Genomic DNA, 22,355 nt, shown 5'->3' with positions numbered 1-22,355 from the left:
AAAGAAGAAGTACCCTAAAGGAGGTACCTATTAGACCAGAAAATGAGCCAAAAGGGAGTACTGTTCAGAGAAGGAGCATTTAAAAAACCAAGAATAAGTAGAAAACCACTTAGTCCAGAAACAAAACTAAATGCAAAGCCCTCTGAAACACTTTTCCGAGAGATGGTAAGAACACTGTTCTCCCTTCCTACTTCCTACACACTAAACGATATACCCAGAAGGATTAGTCCTGTTATTATTAATGGCCAATTCCATCCCCACCCACCACCGGTTTCTCTTTTGTGAAAACTCCATTAATAAGTTTTCATCCGTTTAGGTTTCAAAGCAGAATAGCTCAAAGGATACTGTTTGTCTCATTTCTGGGCAAACAATCTAAAAGGTTTAGGCTAGATTTAGTTATTAAGAAAAATATGACAAATACAGGTAAATAAGGGTTTCCGCTGAGGAAAAACAAAAGATCTGTATCTCAGTCAACGTTCAAATTCTGTGATCCACATGAGAATCTGTTAACATCAGAGGGAATTCTTGCAAAAATGAAGCCACCTCAGGACCTGGTTCTTCTGTCTAAATAGGAGAGCTCTGCAATATATTTTATAAATTATTTAAAATCCCCTGAGTAAAGACTTTAATAAAAATGCTGGTATTAAAGAAATAGGGACCATAGCCTGCTGGGTCTGGTTTTCTTCCTCAAAAGGATAATTTCCCACTATTTCTGAATAATTGAACAGACTTTTTATAAAAAGGCAAAGTGATTCTATGTTTTAGTTTCTAGAGGAAGATATTTTAATATAGGATGTTATTAATTTGATAGTTCTTCAAAGTTGAAGACAAACACCCTCTACTTAAAATAAGTGACATTAAACTCACTTGTCATGTTTTTTCTCATTAGTTGATGTATTCAATAAACTTTTTTTTTTCCATTCAAGGAACTGTTATTTTTTGCTTATCATTTTGTGTTACCTCTATCCATGCATTTTTAAAGTTATTCTGTAGCACATTTGCCTTTTGGATATTTCAACTGGCTAAAACTTATTCCAACACAGAATAAATCCATTCACTTAGTGAGGATTTCAGTCCATCAGTTTGTTTTGAAGTTTTTCATTTAGGAAAGGTTCAAACTTCTATAAATAAATAAACTACCTGGGGTTTTGGGAAAACAATTACCTACGAATAGCAAAAAACCAGAAGTGAATCTAAATAATTCCCCTTGATGAGTAAAAAAATCAGGTATAGGTACCATATCTCAAAATTAAGGGGCACAATAATGCAGCTTTAACAAAGAAAGGGACGCCTTACAATTCTTTTAGGCCAATAAAGACTTAAAATAAACCTCAATTAATAACTTGCATTTATCACTACAGGATTTTTAAAAAAGGATATACTTTAAATTAAATTACATGGTGGAGCAATAAAAGAGACCCAATAAAAATAAATTGAGTTCTTCTAAATTGGTCATTTCCTTCTCTCTATAATAGAGCTGTCTGACTTTAAATATTTTAATTAAGTACGCTCTGAAATAACAAAACTTTGTTATAAAAACTCCACACAATGTAACTTTAAAACAATGCACGCTTTGTTTGCTAATATATAAATCACCGACTCCCCAGAGTTTTCTAATAACATTATAAACTCTAAGATAAACCAATTATCTGTTGGTATCTAATATTAGCATTATTAATATACACCAATAGTGTATAGTATACTTTCCTTCCAGTTGTAAATGTATAACTATTTATGAGCTGAATATTTAGTATGGAGAGGAGAGCAAAGTGAGTTTAGTTCAAAACTGAGAAACTCGTGTGTATATGTGTATGAAGATTAGTCCGGTAGCATGATAAGAAGTACACACACCTGACTGAAATTATTCCATCAAACTCCACATCCTACTATAAAACAAATTCTGCTGATTTTTAATGGTCCACTTGTAACAGGCCCTAAAGAACAAACCATCATCCTTTTGAAAGTCCTGAAGTATTGAATCTCAAAAAATATGGCTCAAGAATGTTATTACGCAATCAGAGGAGCTTATCATGGAAGAATACGTAAACATGTCTCTCAGGAACAGAACTAACAACCCATTTGTTTCTTTGATGACTGACTCCAGGCCAGGATGTCTGCTGGTTAAAACCTGACCAGGTAGGGACCTGGAAACCTCACTCTGATTCTCCCGCTCTGTGGTGGATGGCACTCTAAACGTCTTACCGCGGGAAGGAAAAAAATGAAATGAAGGAAGGGAAATTAATGTGTCCTTAAAAACCAAACCAAACCAACAGAACAAAAAAAAGTTGTCAAATCAAGCAAGCAAATGTGTTGGTGGTAGCAGCCCCCTTCAGCAGAAGTACTCACGCAGAATCTACCGGCCAGAAGTTGATCAGAGTAACAGGACTGCAAAACAAAAAATGAGGTGGTGAAGAGAGACACAGGCAAACTCAGCCACTAAATAAATAAATAAATAAATAAATAAATAAATAAATAAATAAATAAAATGAATTAATTAAAAAAATACTGAGAGGTCAAAATAAATAAAATCCAACCAATTAAGTATGAACCATGAAAGCAACGGCCAAACAAAGGTGGAGAGTGAGGTGAAAGAAAAACAAGTGTGCGACTGCCATCCGTTATGGGAAACACGAGAAGGTTGCAGAGAGGTGGAGGTATCATCATTTTGATCATGAGAATCATTGCTACTTACTGTGACGAAACTTCCTGTGAGTGTCTTTTCTTTCAAGGAGATAAAAGCAACTAGGTATGACCACACAATCAGATACAAAAAGACAGACGCCTAGTGATTTGTGAGGGAGGAAGACCGAAATGAAAGACTGGAATCACTCATTTGTAAACAGTCCCATATTTCTTATAAGGGAATTAGTAGCTGTCGTGTAGTTTCTTTCCCTGTGAGATCAGGTTTCACTTTGGAACAGGTAAGTGTCACGGGACAACTAACGTGGGAAAATGGCAATTGACCATCAGCTTGTTTTTCTCTTTTCGGCTAAAGTAAATCTAAAGAAAGAAATAGGAGAGACTGTTTGCATTTGGGAGTGAAGGAGGGCATTCAGCTGAGAGGAGCTCAAATATATGTCAAATGAGAGACTGCTTTGCGCTCGCCACTACTCACGTTTCCATGTTGTCCCCCTCTAAGACCGTCTGCACTGGCAGGTAGCCCATTCGGGGATGCTTCGCAAAATACCTTTTGGTTCGAAATTTGTTTTTTAGTACCTTGGCAAAGTCACGAACATCTTCTCCCGATGTAGTCTGAAAGGGAAAGTGCACTGAGCTCAGACCTACAAAAGTACGATCTCAAGGTAAAAGAGTACTCACTCCAGTGCTCTGCTTCAGCGCACTTGTTCCGTAACTGAAGAGACAGTGGGGGGTCAAGAGCCAAGTCTATAGACAAAAACAGGGCCGGGCATAGCAGTAACAAGTAACTCTCCAAGGCTCCGACCGCCTGTAAAATGGCTGCAGTAGTATCTCAACAAGTTGTTATGGCGAAAAACAAGTGTAGCAACTACAAGGGCTACTCGATCAATGGGAGTTTGTAGAACTCTTAAGTTGACCTTAAGTTTGGCCACACTTTGCAGTATTTTAAAAACGATTCTGTCCACAGTGATGTCACGTTTCACCCACTGAGTATCATTCTATTCACTGCGTGGCTCATTCTCCATCACTGAATGCCTTTGTAAGAGGAATCCAAGTGAGAGACAGCGAAAGACCTGGGTCATCGCTCTGATGATGGAAGAGAGAAAGAAGAGCATAAAAGTTCGAGAGCAGAGCTTCTCAAACTTTGCTGTGCATGGCATCCACCTGCAGATCTTGTGAAAATGCAGGGCGGATTTACGAAGTCAGGGGCAGGGCCTGAGCTTTTGCATTTCTAGTAAGCTCCCAGGTAATGTCAGTGCCACGGAGTGGGCACTGAATAGCAAGCAGGTAGTGTTTAAAGAACATCACATTTACACCCATGTGTGTCTGACCACCAAGTCTATGTCCTTTCCACGTCACCAGCGATTCTTTCAAAGTTCTATGAGCCAATGAACGCTTCCCCAAAACAACACCTTGGGAGAAAGCTCCACCTCCTAATTATAGAGCCTTGGGCAAATTATTTAACCTTAAGACCGCAGAGTCCTCATCTGTAGGAAGGGGATGATAATAATAATACCTACTTCACAGAGTAGTTTAAAAGGCAAAGGCACACGTATGTACATATATATGTATATATACATACACAAATAGTAAAAAAAAAAATAAATAAATAAAAAGGCAAATGCCTAGCATGAGTTAAGCAAGACTGACTGAAAGCAATGGATAAGAGATTCAGAGGAACCCCACATCACCCCCTACCCCAACACCCAGCACCGCCCCAAGGTCATGAAACGTCTCCACACAACTGCTAGGGCTGTGCAAAATCAACGTGAAAACGTCTTCTCGGCACCACCCCACGCACTAGGATCAAGTAAATCTGGAGCCTACAATGAGGAGCCACTTTAGCTGGGGAACATCCGGGGAACTCATAAACCCCAGCATCACACATCATTTGCAATACTGTGCAGAAGGGAAACTCCTTCCAGGCGAGCAAACTCTCACGCCAGGGAGGCATCTGACTTACCGGAGTGCAGTATTCCACCATGGGGTAGTGCATTTTATGGCCTTTTGCAACCCGACCAGAAAAAAAGCAACTTTGGCAGATGTCATAGTTAAAGTGCTTTAGACTCCTGTACCTGGTGAAAAACAAAAACAAACACATATGTATTTCGTCAAATCCAATACCCAAAGAACGTTCTTTAGTAAACCTTCTTGCACATGGTCTTAATTCATGAAACAGAATGCAATGTTCATTAATCCCACAGGTAAGTGATTAACTTCCTCCATCTACAGATCTCTGGTGCTTCTCCTTCAGTATCAAAACATTCTGGCAGGAAGACTATCCTATAAACATATGGAAGGAGGGAAGAAAACTTCAGCTCTCATTTAAACTCCACGAGGAACCCTTTCAGATTAAGTAGGAAGATACTGGCAACCTTCCAGTCTTTTGAAGACCAAATGCAAGATTTTGAAAGAACTTCCAGGAGAGAGAGATGGATGCAGTGCAGGCCCCCTACCCATTCTGGGGACAAACATTTTTCTGAAGCAATTATTTTCAAAACAATTTATCATGAGGAAGCAATTTCACAAAATAAAGGCAAATGAAACAAGGACTCTCACTGAAAATGCATCTTGCTTTAATCACATTTTCTGATTGACTGGCATGATTCACCTCCAGGTAGTTACTTGGATGATCTCTTTTACGTCTCTCTCTTCAGAACCGCCCCCACCCCCTCACCCTGCACCACCACGTTACCCACAAATGATAAGTGAAGCCCCAAGAAAAGACAAACTGGGGCTGGCTAAAAGCAGCTGTAATCTGTAAGTACGAGGTGGTACGTCTGCCCCCATTCTCAGCAGACGCTATTATTTCCTATTCTCCCTGCCTTTTGCTTTCTCAGATAAGAATGCTAGCCAATTCAAATAAACCTATTCCTTCTGCCACATATGGGGATGTGGGGAAAAAGCTACCTTTTTTAGATCCCAACCATCTTTTGAGAGGGGGAGGAAGAAAGAGAAGCGCCGCTTCCCGAAATAATCTAATTCGATAAGGGCAAAAGAATTAAAGGCAACAGCACTCTCAGATCCTCCAAAGCACCCCCCTTTCCTATTTTGTGAAACCTCCCCCTGCACATAAATCTCACTAGCTAGCCAGGGAAGCTGAGAGCAGAAAGGTAAGTGTTGGAACGCAGTCCCCTGCGGTTTCCCCTCCCCATCTCCCCTGGCATTGTTTGTACAGGCCAGAAACCAGGAAGGAAGGAAAACTGTGTCCTTTGTGAGTACTGTCTACTCAGGGTTGTCTAGCTAGGCTTTAGAAACCTCTAAGGGTTTTTGCAAAAACCTCTTGGTCACAACATGAGGTACAGAAGGACAAACACCAGGGGTAAAAGAGGAGTGAATACAAAGCACACGAATGGTACGAAGTAGTTATTAGGAAGCAAAGAAATAAAACAAGTCTGAGCAGAACTAGAGAAAGAGTATTTACTTAGCTGTTAAGTGGATTCTGAACAGGCACAGACCATATAGCTAGTTGACAACTGGACGGCTGAGTCATTGCTAGGGAAACCCAGTTGTTGATCCAGATGTTGAAATACAGCATCATTTCAAAATCTGGATTTGGGATTCTTGTTCAGTAAGATTAATCATTTAACAATATCCCCTCTCTCCCCAAACAGGTCACCGAGGCTGAAGATTTAAGAGCCAACTGTTTTCTGTGACATTTTTAAGAGTATCAGAATAATAACCTGCTATGCTTCCTATGTCTTTCCCTTTTGAATTTACAAAGAACCTTTCCCTTTTTTTAGCTGCTTTGTGACATTTTCATTTACCTGCATACTTTATATTCCCTTAGAAGTTCATTCGGATACTAGGCCAAGAGTGTAATCAGATTCACCAATCAAGAGGTACGATTCTTGTGAGTTCAGGGAGGAAAAGTGGGACAAAGTGAATAAGAAACTGAGCTACCATGACAGGTCTCCCCAGACAAAGCCATCCCTTAGTCTTAGAACTGATTCCTAGAGAATTTCTAGCAACAGAAAAAAACAACAACAACCCAAAGAGATGGTTAACACTGGCCCCGGGAAGGAGGCGGCGCCGTGAATCAGCATTCCCCTGCCGCAGAGGTATCTCTGAGGAGGCAGGTGGTCAGTCGGTCCTGCAGAGCTCCACAATGAAGGTGCAAAGGGCCACCTGCCTAATGGGCCAGAGCCACCAAACTAGCCCAGGGACCAGGGCAGTCACTTGGGAAAGGAACAAACTGACAGCAACTGGCACAGGAGATAAAAGATCAAGTCCGAAAAAGGTGAGAGACACAAAGAAAAAAAAACCAACGCCATTTGGGGGGTTCCCGATACCTGAATCCGATGATGGGACACTCCTTGCAGATGTTGCACTTGGCTTGGTGCTTGGCAGTCTCCGCGGCAGCCACCCGGTGCAGGACGGGCAGCCACACCATGGACTGGGGCTCCAGTCGCATCCAGTCTAGGAAGAGGGCTGCTTCGATCTCAGGCTTATTATTAGCCTGTGCAGGACAGGAGGAAAAGCCAAGGGGGGGTGGGGCACGGGGCAAGAAGAGAAAGAAGGGGAGAAAGGAAAGGAGGCACACGTCAGTACAGACCAGACATTAAGAAATTCAGAACAGCGGTGGTGCGATGAGACCCACTTTTCACAGCCTGTTTCTGCCAATGCCCCCCTCGCAGCCACACGAGCCACCTACCCCCTAAGGCTTGGGTAACCTGCCATTACTCTGTTCGGCTGCTAGATGACGAGAAAGCGAAGCAAAACCAACATGTGGAGAAAGGCGAGCAAAATACACACCTGCGCCTCGACACTCCCTTTAGCTCCAGTTTCGGAACAGATACGTAAGAGTGAGCCAGAAGTAAAATGCCGAGTGTTTATCGATAACATTTCAAAGGAGGTTAAGGAAAAACCAACTCAGGAATTATTGATTCCTTGTTTTTCCCTAGATGATCTATTTCTCAGTGTTTCATGGAATCATAATGAAGAGGCTTTAAAAAACACTGGCTCCTGGAGCTTCATTTTACAGATGAGAAAACTGAGACACACGTGAGGGAGGTAGCATTTCAAAGGCCATACAACAGACTAGGAGCTGAGATGCTCCTAGAACCCAAACCTCCTGCTCTACTGCTGTTTACTCGTTAACCCTACAAGACGGCGTCTTAATTTTTTTGTGTTGTTAGATTGACCAATATATTGGCCACTTTTTTTTTCTTTTTCATTGCTTCTTTCGTCTCACATTTTCCATCTGGGATCCTTTCTGCCTAAGTATATCCTTTAGAATGTTCTTGTAAGTGTCATGTTGGAGGAGAATTTCTCAGGTTTTGTTTGGTCTGAAAAATCTCCTTTTTAAATCCACATTCTTGACAGCTATCCGCATTGGGTATAGATTTTTAGACTGAAAGGGTTTCTTTTTTCTTGGTTTTGTCTCTATTTTGTTTTAGCACACTGAATTATTATTTCACTTTTATTTTACTTTCTCTGTTGTTACTGTTAGGAATTGTCCTTGGTAAAGCGGACTATTGCTCCTTTGAAGGTAATCTGTCCTTTTTTCCTATCTTGTGTTTCTAGGGTTTATTTATACTTTTTTAGTATTCACTGGGCTTCTTGAATCTTTAGCGTCTCTGGTCAGCTCTGGAATCTTCTCAGTCATGATCTCAACAAATAATGCCTCGTCTCCATTTCCCCTCTGTTCTGCTTACAGAAATCTATTAGATAAACGTTAGACTCTCTCAACCTGGCCCATGTTGGTCTGCATAGGCCCTCCTTGTGCTTCATTTCTAACAATCCCTTCGATCTATTTCTCTCTTTGGTAGCATCCAGTCTGCTGTTAAGCCCAAACAGTAAGTTTTAAATTTTGGTTATTGTACTTTTTAACATCTACAAGTTCTATTTGGTCATTTTTAAGGTCAGTTCTACAAAGTCTGTGGCTCCCTGCAGATATTTTTCAATCTTAGCTGTTTTTTTTTTTTTTTTAAACAGAGTAAACATGGTTTTCAAAACACCATCTATTGATTCTGAAGTATGAAATTACTATGGGTCTGCTCCTGCAGTCTGCTGTTTCTGCTGGTTCTCACTCACCTTGGGTTCTTGGGTGCTTAATTTTTTTTAATTATGTACTACATTGACCTTAAAAAAAAATCTTCTGGAGATACTTTGAGCCCTAGAATGCAAGTGCTTTCTACAGAGAGGATGTTCATTTGCTTTTGCCAAGAACCAGAGAACACTGCCAATTCCAAGACCGATTGAAACTGAACATAGGGAGGGGTTATTTAGTATCAAACAAGTAATGAGTATCTACACTGCAAACCCATGTTGCTTCTCTTGGAATGTGGTTCGCTAATGACAAATCTATTCCTACACTGCAGAAAGGCAATAGGGCTTGGACCGAGAAGTCATTTGGCTTGCAAAGCTCTCCACTTCAGCACTAGTCCAGCCGTTACCCCTGACTATAAATTTAACAACATTATAATGAGGTATTTGACCTTGAATTTCCTAGCTGCAGAACGCTATCAATTCGAGGTACTGATCAAAAGCTTTTGTGGAGGAGCACTTTCCTCTGTGCAGAGTGCCATCACAGAGGCACTCTGTGGAAAACTGGGGGAAAAAAATCATGGAATCTAAAGATGAAAGGGACCATGCAAGTGAACTCATCCTTTTGGAATGGCACCAACTCTTATGTGATGCCACTGTTTTCTGACAGCCACCATATAAGCGTCAGCCGTACCAGGGAGCCAACATCCTTAATGGATGACCTTGAACGCCTGAGCAGAAGTACCCCTGTCGAAAGTGCTTCATCACACATAGCTGAAATCCAAGAGCAGAGCGGAGGCTGCAGAATCCAACCACCAAGAGTTCAAAGCCCAGCTCTGCCATTTACTGGCTGTGTGACCCTGGAGAAGTAAATTTCCCTTTCTGGGTCTTACTTTTCCTCTGCCTTGAGATGGAACTATGAATAGCACCTGCCTCATAGGGTTGTTTTAAGATTTAAAGGAGTTAAATGAAAGGTGCGTGGAATGGTGTCTGGCACATAGCAAGAGCCACACTCGTGTGTGCCACTGTTACCCTCACTGTTGTTGTCTGTCCCACCAGAAACCCAGAGGGTCTCAGGCTTTGTGGAGCCTTTTCAATATTTTACCTGAGCGGTCATGTCTGTCCCATGCCTCTTCATTCCTGTTCCTTTTATTTTATTTGTAAAGATTGTGTTTATTTATTTGAGACAGAAAGAGGGGGAGGGGCAAGGGGGGGTGGAGAGAGAGAGAGAGAGAGAGAGAGAGAGAGCAAGCACAGACCCCACGCTGAGCGAGAGTCCAACCAGGGGCTTGATCTCACAACCCTGAGATCATGACCTGAGCCGAAACCAAAAGTCAGACGCTCAACTGACTGAGCCACCCAGGGGCACTGCTCCCCCCCCCCCCAATTCCTTTTATTTCTCATAGGACATGCCCTGGTTTGCCACTGTCCTTTAGAAGACTACTCTCCAAATATGATCTGTTGGGAATGAATGGTACCTCCACTTGTCTGGACAGTAGGATTGGATGACTTTCTTTTGTTTTGTATTCTAAGCTCACACAGGGTTTCCACTCAAGTAAAATCTCTGGGTCAGTGCTTCCCAGTGCATCCAGCAGATCAGTCATCCAACAAAGTGCTTCATGAAAAGATGATCAAATTAATTACGGAAACACTGCACACTGTATCTGCCTCTTAAAATGCTTAATGCATGTTAACATATTAAAAGCTGAGAAGGTTGCTGGTAAAGAAACACGTTAAACTTTGTTTGACCTCAGAATTTCCCACACTAATTATTCAGTGATCCCAAGACCTTTATCTTCTTCTTTTTTTTTTTTTTTAACTTTTCAGGCTTATGAACAGCACAAAGTACTAATGCTGTGGTGCGTATAATGGGAAATGCTGTTCTTGGCGGTTTCCGGTGATTCCTCTCCTCTCTGCTTGTTCATCTGGGATTGGTTTCTTTCACCTTCGTCAAGGATTTCCTGTTAGTCTGAGCCCAATGCACAAGTGCAGCAAACTCCTGCAGAATCCTGACTCTCACGGCCAACAGACAAGCCGTTCTTCCCCACTTGGTGTAATTTTTACATTTTTAAAACTTATTTTTAAACAATTTTTACATTTGAAAACATGTGTTCTGTCCTCATCAAAAAGTCCCTGGTGAAAGTATCAAGCAGGCCGAGGTCAAACAGGAGCCACACCGTGACACCTTGCAGCTCAGCTCCACAGAAAGCCAGCCTCCAGCCTTCTCTGGTCAAACTAGGCCTCTTGCCGGTTCTGTCACTGTGCAGGCTCCTGCACACGTTTCTCTATCTTGTACACAAAGACACAATGATAGATTGTGTCAAAGGAACTACAAGTTTCAGCTACAATATGTCCTATGACAATCTCCTGCTCCATTGGTCTAGAAACCAACTTTATCAAAATAACCCTTTCTAGCGAGGAGACAAGCCAGCACAGAAAGACAATAAACTGAAAAACATTACTAAGTCATTCCTATTTGAAACATGGATTTACTGTCGCTTCATCTGAACCTATATATAAATTTTTCTGACTGAGGCTGAAATGAGAGTTTGTTTAATGATGAATTAATAGATACACTGTAAAAATTCAGACTTAATACAGGAAGTGTGGTAAGAATAGAAAGCTTCTAATCATTCCAGAAGATGGAAAGTAAAAATCCGACCATGAGTCAGCAACAAATGTAGGTGGAGAAACATAAAAAAGAAAAAAAGCAACGCCATGACTATGATGTGTAACTGAAGGCAAGCGGGGAGAGTGTGAGGAAATGGTCTCATGACCCTCAGCACTGTTCAAACCCGCCTTAGAAAACGTGGTCGAGTTCTGGGGACTACAGCTGACCCAGAATTCAGAGAAGGCTTGGCAGAAAGGCATAAGGATAATTAAAGGGTTTGAAAGACCTATGAGAACAGTTTAAGGGAATTGGGATTATTTAGCCATGAACAAAAAAAGAGAACGAGGAAGAAAGAGTGGCTGAAGGGGCAATTTAATAACAGTTTTCAATTATGTGAATGGCTCTCGCATTGGGGCCTGTGACCACCTGTTCGATCCCTCCACTGAGGACAGAACAAGAAGGAACAGGCTTAAGCAGCATGAAGAATTTAGGCTGTAACTCATACAGAATTTCCTGATGCAGAAAGTTGTTAAAGCATTAGGGTGAATTACCCAGGGAAGCTAGAGAATGTTCTCCTCTTTCAAAATACTATAGATTCTCTTGTGTTTAAAGGTTGGAAATTCTCAAGGTTCTTCCTCGCTCCTAGGATGTAAAATCTATCATTTTGGCTCTTTTAAAACTGCTCACTGATGCCAATTGACAGCACTGAAGACAAGATCTGGGGATCCACATGCTCTTTCTGTGTCGATCTTTCATTTTTACTACAAACCATTCTGTATCCTAGTGGTATATTCCCTCTCCTTTTGTCTGGCAATAAAGAAGGAAAGAATTAAAAGCCAGGCAAGCTTCTATAAAGAGCTAACAGTACTAAAACTAAAACCCAGCTAAAATGACATTTTGGCCACTCTAGAAGACATAAATAAGGACAGACTAGCATAGGAGGAAGCTGTTGAGGACAAAAGACAGGGACGATGGCAGTGAACGGACATCATCCTTTTAGGTGCCATTATTTGTTGACCAATGGAGAGGCCTCAGATGGTTTCTCTCGGTATCAAGGATGACTTTGCCCTCTCCCCTAAACACCACTGTCAAACCATCTAAGCAAAAACTCTTGGAACAGGCCATTTGGCCCCGGGTTTTGTCTTGTTTTGGTTTCTGGTTTTTTTGCCAAGACTCTTTTTGCCTTCTCCATGGCAGGCGTAGACAAAGAGCAAAGACATCCCAGCTCCTTGCATTGTGAGAGTTGCAGTTCGGAAGGATCTTGGGAGCCCACCCTGTCTCTGTTGGGCCTCACACATCAGCAACTGTCCACAGCTGGGAGGCCAGGGAAGGAAGCTGTCATCAGGACTGCTGCTCCATCACAGCAGGTGGCAGGTGAGGCCAGACACAAGTGCCATCTTAACAAGGCCCGCAAACAGTGACAGGAATCCCAGTATCTGGATGTTCTAGCCAAAAGATGTCATTACCAAAATAATCATTTCAAAAGGCATGACATGCCAAGTTTGGAGTTGGGGGATTTGCCCAGGGTTCAGAATTACTTTTGGGTTTCTTTCACGTTATGCTTCCCATAAACCCTGAGGCACTAAAGGACCAGGCCCCAAATGGCTGCCAGGGAGTTAACGTGAACACTCATTTTTCCGTAAGGATTACAGTATCCATTCGTGGCTACAGACGAAATGCAATGGGAAGATTTCTGAGCAAGCCCCACACCCCAGCTGCCATCAACACATACACTGTATTTTTTTTTTTTTTTATTTATTTGACAGAGAAAGACACAGCGAGAGAGGGAACACAAACGGGGAGTGGGAGAGGGAGAAGCAGACTCCCTGCCGAGCAGGGAGCCCGATGCGGGACTCGATCCCGGGACTCCAGGATCATGACCTGAGCCGAAGGCAGTCGCTTAACCAACTGAGCCACCCAGGCGCCCCATACATTGTATTTTTAAGAGAAGGCAATTAAGCATCTCAACTTTAAAGTTTCTGAAAAATCATGTCAATGCTTAATCAACTGGGAAAAAGAACCATATAAAGTAAACGTTATGCGAGAGACTGTACCTGGTAGTTCTCAGATGATAAAAAACGAACTAACCACCAAAAAAAAAAAAAAAAAAAAAAAAAAAAAAACTTCCCCAAACCAAAAACCAAACTAGGTTTCCATCCCCCCCCGCCACCCGCCAATAAAAGTTTGCGGAACTGAACGAAGAGACAGGGATTAAGCTGCAGTGTGATCACAATAAATAAAAGGAAGGATTAGAGTATCTGAATGAGGTTAGAATTTTTAAAAAACTGCCGAGTCATCCTGAAAGAGCAACAAAATTAAACCTAGAAGGGTTGGCTAAGGAGAAAACAAAATAAGTAATTCTCAAACTGTCTCAAGTTTACTTTTAAAAACTTCCTCAAGGAAATGTCTCTCTGTTGGTTTGTCTGTTATTATATCATACACCAAATAATCCATTCCATTACAATGGATACTGTAATCCTTACGGAAAAATGAGTGTTCACGTTAACTCCCTGGCAGCCATTTGGGGCCTGGTTCTTTAGTGCCTCAGGGTTTATGGGAAGCATAACGTGAAAGAAACCCAAAAGTAATTCTGAACCCTGGGCAAATCCCCCAACTCCAACTCATTTGCTGGTTGTCACAACTGGAGGGAGGGATGTTACCGGTGTCTACTACATAGACACCAGGATCCTGCTAAATATCCGACAATGCACAAGACAACTCCCTCCAACTAAGAATTATCTGGGCCCAAGTGTCCGTAGTGCCAAGATTGAGAAACCCCGGCCTAATGTTCACGTCTCACATTACCATGGTTCATTTGTCAAAATTCAGAAACCAACATGGAGACAATAGCTATCCTCTACAACACAGAAACGGAGAAGCCACGATAGGCCTGTGCCACTATTAATTGGGAGATAAAAGCCACATTGGTTAATAGATCATGAAGAGAGGAAAGAAAAAGGACCAAGAAAAAAAAAACAAAACAAAAAACCTGAGCTAGAGGTCACAAGGGAACCTGCTAAAATCGCGGACTCGGATTTGAAATCAAGCTGCTTCTCAAGTAGACAACCCTGTGCAGTGTATTCCAGGACGAACAGTAGCAGAAATGTATTTAATCATGGCAAATAATTATCCCAATCAACTAGGATATGAGAGAGAGTGTGTGTGTGTGTGTGTGCACATTTGCATGCAGGTATGTTGTCATTTCATTTAACAGAGTATTATACATGTAATTATATATATGTTTATATAAGTTTTTATGTAATATTTATTATATATATAATTATAGAAATAATTAAATATATAAACATTGAATACATTCATATGCATGAATAGAATTTCTGAACAGTCTTACTGACAGAAAAAGGTAAATTTATGGAAAAAACCAGGACAAACCAGGGATATTTTTGGGTAAAAGTTTCATCTCTCCTTCCTGGCCATTTTCATTTGCTGTTCCATTAGTAAAATGTCCCCTTCATAAATCCAAATCACCATTTCAGTATCACTACCGCTGTTAACAGATAAAAGCATAATAACTTTTAATAACTCACGACCCACCTTTTCTGGTCCTGATTATGAAAAGCTTGTGTTTGGAAAGATTTGCTAAATTTAAACTGATCAAAACTGTTTTGTGAATTAGTGTGTACACAAAACCTTTAAAGCTACAAGAAGAAGGGCTAGCCACGGTCAGATGGTATAGGACAGGCAGTTCCTGGCTGTTCCCAGAGCTGTTATTACAATTTCTTTAACAACCTCTAAATCTACCAAGGGCATCAGTGGAATATTTTACATAAGAGAGAAGTCTGCACTAGCAACGAACACAAAAGGAGGAACAAGAACAAGTTGTAAAGAATATTAATGACTCTTCTTCCAAACAATCCCAATTTTTATGAAAATCAAATGACTGATAAAAAAGTCTCCTATAAAACTATATAAAACTTGCATGTAACAAATAAAATGGAAGGAAGGTGGCATTTTGATCCTCTTAGACACAAGAGACTCGTGCTTTACATTTGAGCTGCTGAGGAGATTATAGTCTTGGGATTCTTATATCAGGAGGGATACAAGGAATCACTTATGAGAGCTTCCACACAAGTTTGGTTCACATCTTGCTCCTAGTCTATGCTACTTCTATTCAGAGAACAGTGGGTCTCACGTGAAGGGCCACACTGTACGTACAAGACTCTTTCCTGTATCTTCTATCTCTGTTACAAGAGTCATTACCCAGAAGACCAGGTAATCTTTGCTGATAATGACCAAGCTTTGAAATGAGTACAGTAATCCATTTCCTGTTCTGCCTTTTCCATTTATAACATTTAGCCTCTAATCAAAAAGGGATACATGCACCCCAGTGTTTATAGCAGCATTATTCACAATAGCCAAATTATGGAAACAGCCCAAGTATCCATCCAGTGGTGAATGGATAAAAGATGTGGTATATAGGGGTGCCTGGGCGGTGTAGTCAGTTGAGTATCCGAGACTTGGTTTCAACTCAGGTCATGACTTCAGGGTCATGGGATCGAGCCCTGCATCAGGCTCCACGATCAGCACGGAGTCTGCTTGAGACTCTCTCTCCTCTCCCTCTACCCCTCCTGCTCGTGCTCTCAATCTCTCTCTAAAATAAATAAATCTTTTTTAAAAAAAAAAAGATGTGGTATAAATATACAATGGAATATTACTCAGCCATAAAAAACAATGAAGTCTTGCCATCTGCAACCACATGGATGGAGCTGGAGAGTATACTGCTGAGTGAAATAGTCAGAGAAAGACAAATACCATATGATTTCACTCATATGTGGAATTTAAGAAATAAAACAGACAAGCAAAGGTTAAAAAGACAGTGCAAGCAAGTGAGCAAGCAAGCCACGCCAAGAAACAGACTCTTAACTATAGAGAACAAATGGATGGTTACCAGAGGGGAGAGGGATTGGGGGGGGGGGGGGGGAGTGAAACAGGGGAAGGGGATTAAGGAGGGCACTTGTCATGATGAGCACTGGGTATTGTAAAAATGTTTAATCACTACACTGTACACCTGAAAGTAATATAACACTGTATGTTAACTATACTGGAATTAAAATTTTAAAAAATAGGAGGAAAAAAAGAACAAATTGTGGAATACCCATACGATGTAATACTGTTTAGTAATTAAAAAAGAATGAAGTATGGATATAGACAATATAAATAAATCTCAGTTATACTGAGTAAAAGCCAGGCAAAAATGGGTATATCCTATAAAATTCCATTTGCATAGAATTACAGACGATGCAAAATAATCCATAGTGACAGAAAGCAGGTAAGTTGTCATCTAGAGATGGGGATGGTGGTAGGGCACCTGGGAGGACCTGGAAGGATTACCAAGTGGCCTAAAAATACTTTTTGGTGTGATAGATATGCTCATTTTGATTGCCGCGATGGATTCATCACGTGAACACATGTCAAAATTTATCAAATTGCACACTTTAAAAGTTAAGAAGTTTAAAAATGAACAATTCATTAAAGAGAAGATACGAGAAATAAAAAAACAAACAAACAACTTGGGGACACGTAGCTCCTGATATAATACATTTAACTATGTTACAGATGAAGAAAGGCTCAAAGAAGTTAAGGAAACAGCTCAAGATGATCTATTATTTTAATACTTCAATATGTACACATAAAGTGGGCTTAAAAAGTAAAGACAGAAATAATTTCTGAGGAGAACAGACAGGCTGATCTCTGAAATCTTTGGAATCTTTAACCTGAGAGTTCTAGAGGCTCTGATATCTAAGTAAGGCCTACCTGAAACAATGCCCAGCTACTAAATCTTCAACATAATTCTATACTCATCTACTGACAGCTGTATGAAAGTACAAAAATCACTGCGATAAACACATACTCCTATCTTTCTGATCACCTCCTTTGCCCCTTCTTTTCGGTAATGTGTCTCCTTCCTCCTTCCATTACATGCTATGGCATGTATAAGCTATAAGGACTAACAGGTTCGGGTCGATCTATACTGAAGTAGCATAAAAGGAAAAGAAGAAACAGAAAAGCCTATGAGCATCTCATTCTTCATGAGCACATAGCTCATGTTACATGCTTTGGTTAACTTGTCACTCCTATAAAAGAGCTGGCTGACACAGAAATGTATGTATGTATGTATGTATTTATAAAGATTTTACTTATGTACTTGAGAGAGAGAATGAGCAGTGGGGAGGGGCAGAGGGAGAAGGAGAAGCAGACTCCCCACTGAGCAGGAAGCCCATGCTGGATTCAATCCCAGAACCCTGAGATCATTGCCTGAGCCGAAAGCAGACACTTAACCCACTGAGCCACCCAGGTGCCCCCTGAAATGTATTTATTAAATGTATGTTTACATTGCTATGGAGGAAAAGGACCATCTGTACATTGGCATTTTAGGTAACACCATGGCAAAAAGCATATCCAAAGGCAGCTCAGTCAGGAGAAGTCTCTTCTCTTGTACATTCAACATCACTTTGGATGTCTGTGGTGATACTCAAAAACAGCAAGGGGAGAAGTGGAAACTCTTCTTTACAGAAGAAACCCAGCTACTACGTATGGAAAGGTAGAATCAGAAAATCTTAGGCAACCACCAATGTCATCTTTGAATTAGAAAAGCATCATCAGGGGAGGCTAAAATTATACGGTGAAAGGTTGTTAAGGAAAAGGATAGCCATAGAGTCTCAAAATATCACACAAATGACTTCCTAATGACAAAGGGAAAAGGACACTTTTACAAAGGAAATATCTGGCAGACACTGTCTTAACATACTTAGCATTATCAGTAAAAAACAAGGTGTTATTTTGTCCCGCCAGATGTGACATTGTGAGGAGACAACATCATCTCTGTTGTCTTCCGGCCAAAAAATTTTAACCTGAATCTAATCAGGAGGAAATAACTAGAAAAATCCCAAATATAGGACATTCTTCAAGAGAAGTGGCCTGAGCTCTTCAAAAATGTCAGGGTCATGAATGAGGAAAAAAAAATGTGAGGGGACTGTTCAGATTCAGTGAAAGTACAGAGACATGACAAGCAAATCCAAGACAAAAACCTTGACTAGATCCTAGAAGAAAAGAGCCACCCATAAGGAACATTCTAGGGCAATGGGGAAATTTCAGTGTGGACTGCATGACAGATGATGTTACTGCATCAACATAAAATCTGTGTGATGGTAGCTTTGCAGTTATGGAGGAGGAAGTCCTTAAAAAAAAAAAAAGTGTGGTGAAGCGTTTAGGGGTTTATGTTTGATGTTGTGATGTCCTTTGACTTTTAAATAGTAAAGGGAAAAACCACGCTTGTGTGTGTATTCAAATACATGTACCTACACGGAGTGAGTGGGAGGAAGGGGAATGTTCGTGGGATAAAATGCTCACCAAAGGCTGTATGTATGAGATGTATGGCTGCTCACTACGCTAGCCTTTCCATTTTTTTTATGCTTGAAATTTTTCCAAAAGAAAATGCTGGTTGGAAACCACGGTTTCTTCCAAATCACCCCTTCATGGGGGAGGGCAAGGCAGGTGGGAGGGTAAGAGTAACTGTGCCTTTTTTTTTTTTAAGATTTTATTTATTTGACAGAGAGAGAGCGCGCGCATGAGCGCTCGCGCGCACAAGCAGGGAGAGGGGCAGAGGGAGAAGCAGGCTCCCTGCTGAGCTGGGAGCCCACCGTGGGGCTCAATCCCAGGACTCTGGGATCATGACCTGAGCCGAAGGCAGACGCCCAATGGTCGGAGCCACCCAGGTGCCAAAGAGTGACTTTAATAATTGTTAAAGGGTGGGGGGAGATAGCATTGATGTCACTGGTATAAAACGTGAAAAGCTCTTCAGGATTACTTTTCTCAAAAAATACAAACCTAACACCAAACTGACTTCCTCTCTGTTCTCTTAGCTACACTGTGCCTAAAACATCCTCTCATACTCTGCCTAGATGTGCTTTTCCAAGGTATTTGTGAATTTTCAGCATAAGAAAGTTTAAAAATCCCCACATTCACAGACATTTTTCATGTTTGAAATAAAGATGGAGAGGTCAAGAGTTGTATTTGTGAGACAAGAAGAAGTAAAAGGCTTCCTGTAACTGCTGTCTTGGGTAGAAATCAAGTATTTTATTTAAAGTTCTGAAGATAATGAGCAGGTTGGAGGCCAGCAGTCACTGTTCTAAAATATTAATCAGGACTCTGAATTACCCATTAAAGATAAAATCAGCCCAAACAATAACACACAGTGATTATCCACTCTTCATTTACATGTTCAAGGACAACTGTCCTGACCTCAGGCTCTCCACTCCACCTGACTAGTAAACCAATTAACACCATGGCTCCAGGGAACGTAAGCAAATTTTTAAATCTATGCAAATCCATAAGTATGCTCCACATTAATTTATGCTAGAGAGTTCTTACTTAACAGAAAAGTTTCACACACATATATATCACAGAATATACTTTCTCAAGTATGTATCAGGACATGTTTGGCTAAAGTTCAAGATATAATGTTAACTCTTCATTTGAAATCCAGTTTAGGGAAAGGCAAAACCATAGGAACAGAAAACAGAGTAATGGTTTCCAGAAACTGGGAGCAGGCGGGATGACAACAAAGGAAGAGGGAATTTTAGGGGTGATGGAAATGTTCTGTGTCTTGACTGGAGTGATGGTGAAACAATGCATTTGTCTAAACTCATAGAACTGACCACCGGAATAAATTTAACTGCATGGTTTTTTTTTTTTTTTAAATGTAGCTTTGAAAAAAGATAGAAAAGATTTTAAAACTATTTTATCAGGGGTGCCTGGGTGGCTCAGTCAGTTAAAAGTCCGACTCTTGATTTTGGCTCAGTTTGTGATCTCAGGGTCGTGAGACTGAGCCCTGCATCAGGCTCTGCGCTGGACATGGAGCCTGCTTAAGATTCTCTCTTTCTCTCTGCCACCTGCCTCTAAAAAAATAAATAATATTTTATCAAATGCCAAAAAAAGAACCCAACTGCAAACAAAAAACCTCTAGCTGTTAGAGAATCAAGATACGCTAAGGACCCTGGATAAACAGATAAGGACACCACAGGAGGAAGTACTACACTATCCCTCATCTTAAATAACCTTGTAGAAAGAACCTTCCATTAAAAATTCAATTTATAAGCCAGTGACAAACAAGGAAAAAAGCAAATGGCAATACTGAACTCATGTTTCCTTGTTTCCATGAGTTTTTTGGGTAAGTTTCAGTGTGAATTAGAATTAATGGTGAACTGATGAAATCTAGAATATTCTTCCAACTGAATGCATGGCTCTCAAAAAAATTTGTTTTCATTAGCACCTCTGACTCAACTCTTGTGGGAAGGGAAGGGAAAGACGGAAGGAGGGAGAAAGGAAGGCAGGGAGGAAGGAAGGACGGAGGAAATTTGGTCATAACAATGAAGTACTACTTTAGACATTTGAGCAAAGAGGGACGCCTGGGTGGCTCAGTCAGTTGAGTGTCTGACTTTGGCTCAGGTCATGATCTCAACAGTTGCCTTTAGCTTTGGGACTGAGCCCTGTGTAGGGCTAGGTGCTGAGCGGGGAGTCGGCTTCTCCCTCTCCCTCTGCCCCACCCCAACCGGTGAGCTCTCTCTCTGTCTCAAGTAAGTAAATAAAATCTTTTTTTAAAAAAAGAATGTTGAGCCTGTGTAGGGCCCTGTGTAGGGCTAGGTGCTGAGCGGGGAGTTTGCTTCTCCCTCTCCCTCTGCCCCCACCCCAGCTGGTGCTCTCTGTCTCAAGTAAGTAAATAAAATCTTTTTTTTAAAAAAAATGTTGAGCAAAAGGACACCAATTATCTTCTTTAGCAGTTTAAGTGCATGAATGACATAGGTTTCAACTACAGCACAAAACTACCCTCAAAATACTGAAGAAAATAACCATCACCCCACACTGAGAAGTTAACCACACAAACCACAACAAATTAAATGGATAACTATGAAGCTAAACCCACCATAGCTGGTAATTAAAAAAACCTAGCAATTGAGAAGCAAGAGTCAACTCAAGACAATATTGATAATACTCTGAGATAAAAGATCCTTCCTGAAAATCTGCAGGAATTCTGTCCATAAGCAGGCCCAATAGCATGGTGAAACTACCTCTATGCATACCTAATTGTAGTAAGTTACTACTACTGTAGTTATTAGTATCCATCATGAGTTCAAGGAAACATGAGTTCAACATTTACCACCAAAAGGGTGTAAAAAGAATGTTTATGGAACTGAAGAGCCCATATTTCGATTACTGAATAAAAAGCTGAAGGCAACCTAAGCAAAGTATAATTTTTAGGAGTTATTTTAAGGATGGAAAATATTAAATGTGATCAATTGGCATGAGGAATGCTGTCAAACTGATTCAGAAGTGTCCTGGCATGGTATTTTCACACTCAGAGAGAAAACAGTATGTCGAGAGTCTCTAAAACCGAATCCAGAGATGCTCGGTTATAGATAAAAGGAATTCTTAATCTTGGTAGGATATGCTCAAGTTACAATACACTTTAGATCATCGGAAGCTAACAGGTACTAAGTACCTCCCATGTATCTGCAACAACTCTGAGCGCTCTGCCTTTACTGGCTCACTGCCCACCCCCCCCCCCCCCCCCAAGCACCCCCAGAGCACAGGGGCCAGAAAGGTTAAAAAACAGCAGAGCTGGGATTTGAACCCAGGCAGTTGGCTTCAGTGCCTATGCACCTAACCACTCTGCCACTCACTTCTCCAGGTTTTCTGGAATGATTATTTACATGAGAGAGAGAGAGAGACTTGCTCTCAATAGCTGAAATGGTAATTTATTCTCATTTCTGTATCATTCGCTATTACAGCAATGATGATATTCATTTTTGTCATACGAATATAAAAATTCACAGGACATACGAAAAAGCAACTTACTCATTTTGAATGCATGAATACAGGAGGCAGGAAACAGATGTAAAATAAACAAAATCTGGTGCCCAAGCTCTGTAGGTGAAGCCAACTGAATATAAAGTTGGTATACTCGAATCCATCTCAACAATGAAGTCCCTAAAATGTTTACAGAAGAAAACTCTACAAACTATCATGGGGGACGGGGTTACTTCTCAGGGCACTGCCAAATACCAATTTACAGATACATGACTCTTTTGTGGAGTCCCTT

The 22,355-nt window shown here is 40.9% G+C and overlaps 1 protein-coding gene across 4 annotated transcripts in view; it reads right to left on the bottom strand.

The window, feature by feature from the left end:
* DMD (dystrophin) overlaps positions 1 to 22,355 on the bottom strand; it is a 2,077,064-nt gene that overhangs the window by 59,997 nt on the left and 1,994,712 nt on the right. For 3 of the 4 annotated variants that reach the window (XM_021677947.1, XM_021677964.2, XM_021677955.2), the window contains 4 exons: positions 6,930 to 7,096; positions 4,601 to 4,712; positions 3,116 to 3,252; positions 2,347 to 2,385 (listed from right to left, as the gene is read on the bottom strand). In XM_021677947.1, coding sequence (XP_021533622.1) covers positions 2,347 to 2,385; positions 3,116 to 3,252; positions 4,601 to 4,712; positions 6,930 to 7,096 — 455 coding nt within the window. The remainder of the gene's footprint in view (positions 1 to 2,346; positions 2,386 to 3,115; positions 3,253 to 4,600; positions 4,713 to 6,929; positions 7,097 to 22,355) is intronic. The other variant, XM_044911938.1, reaches the window with a different exon arrangement.

This window comes from Neomonachus schauinslandi, chromosome X, assembly GCF_002201575.2.
Source record: "Neomonachus schauinslandi chromosome X, ASM220157v2, whole genome shotgun sequence".
In the NCBI taxonomy this organism is placed as follows: domain Eukaryota; kingdom Metazoa; phylum Chordata; class Mammalia; order Carnivora; family Phocidae; genus Neomonachus; species Neomonachus schauinslandi.
The sequence above is the reverse complement of the archived record's forward strand: the minus strand, read 5'-3'. Positions and strand labels throughout refer to the sequence as shown.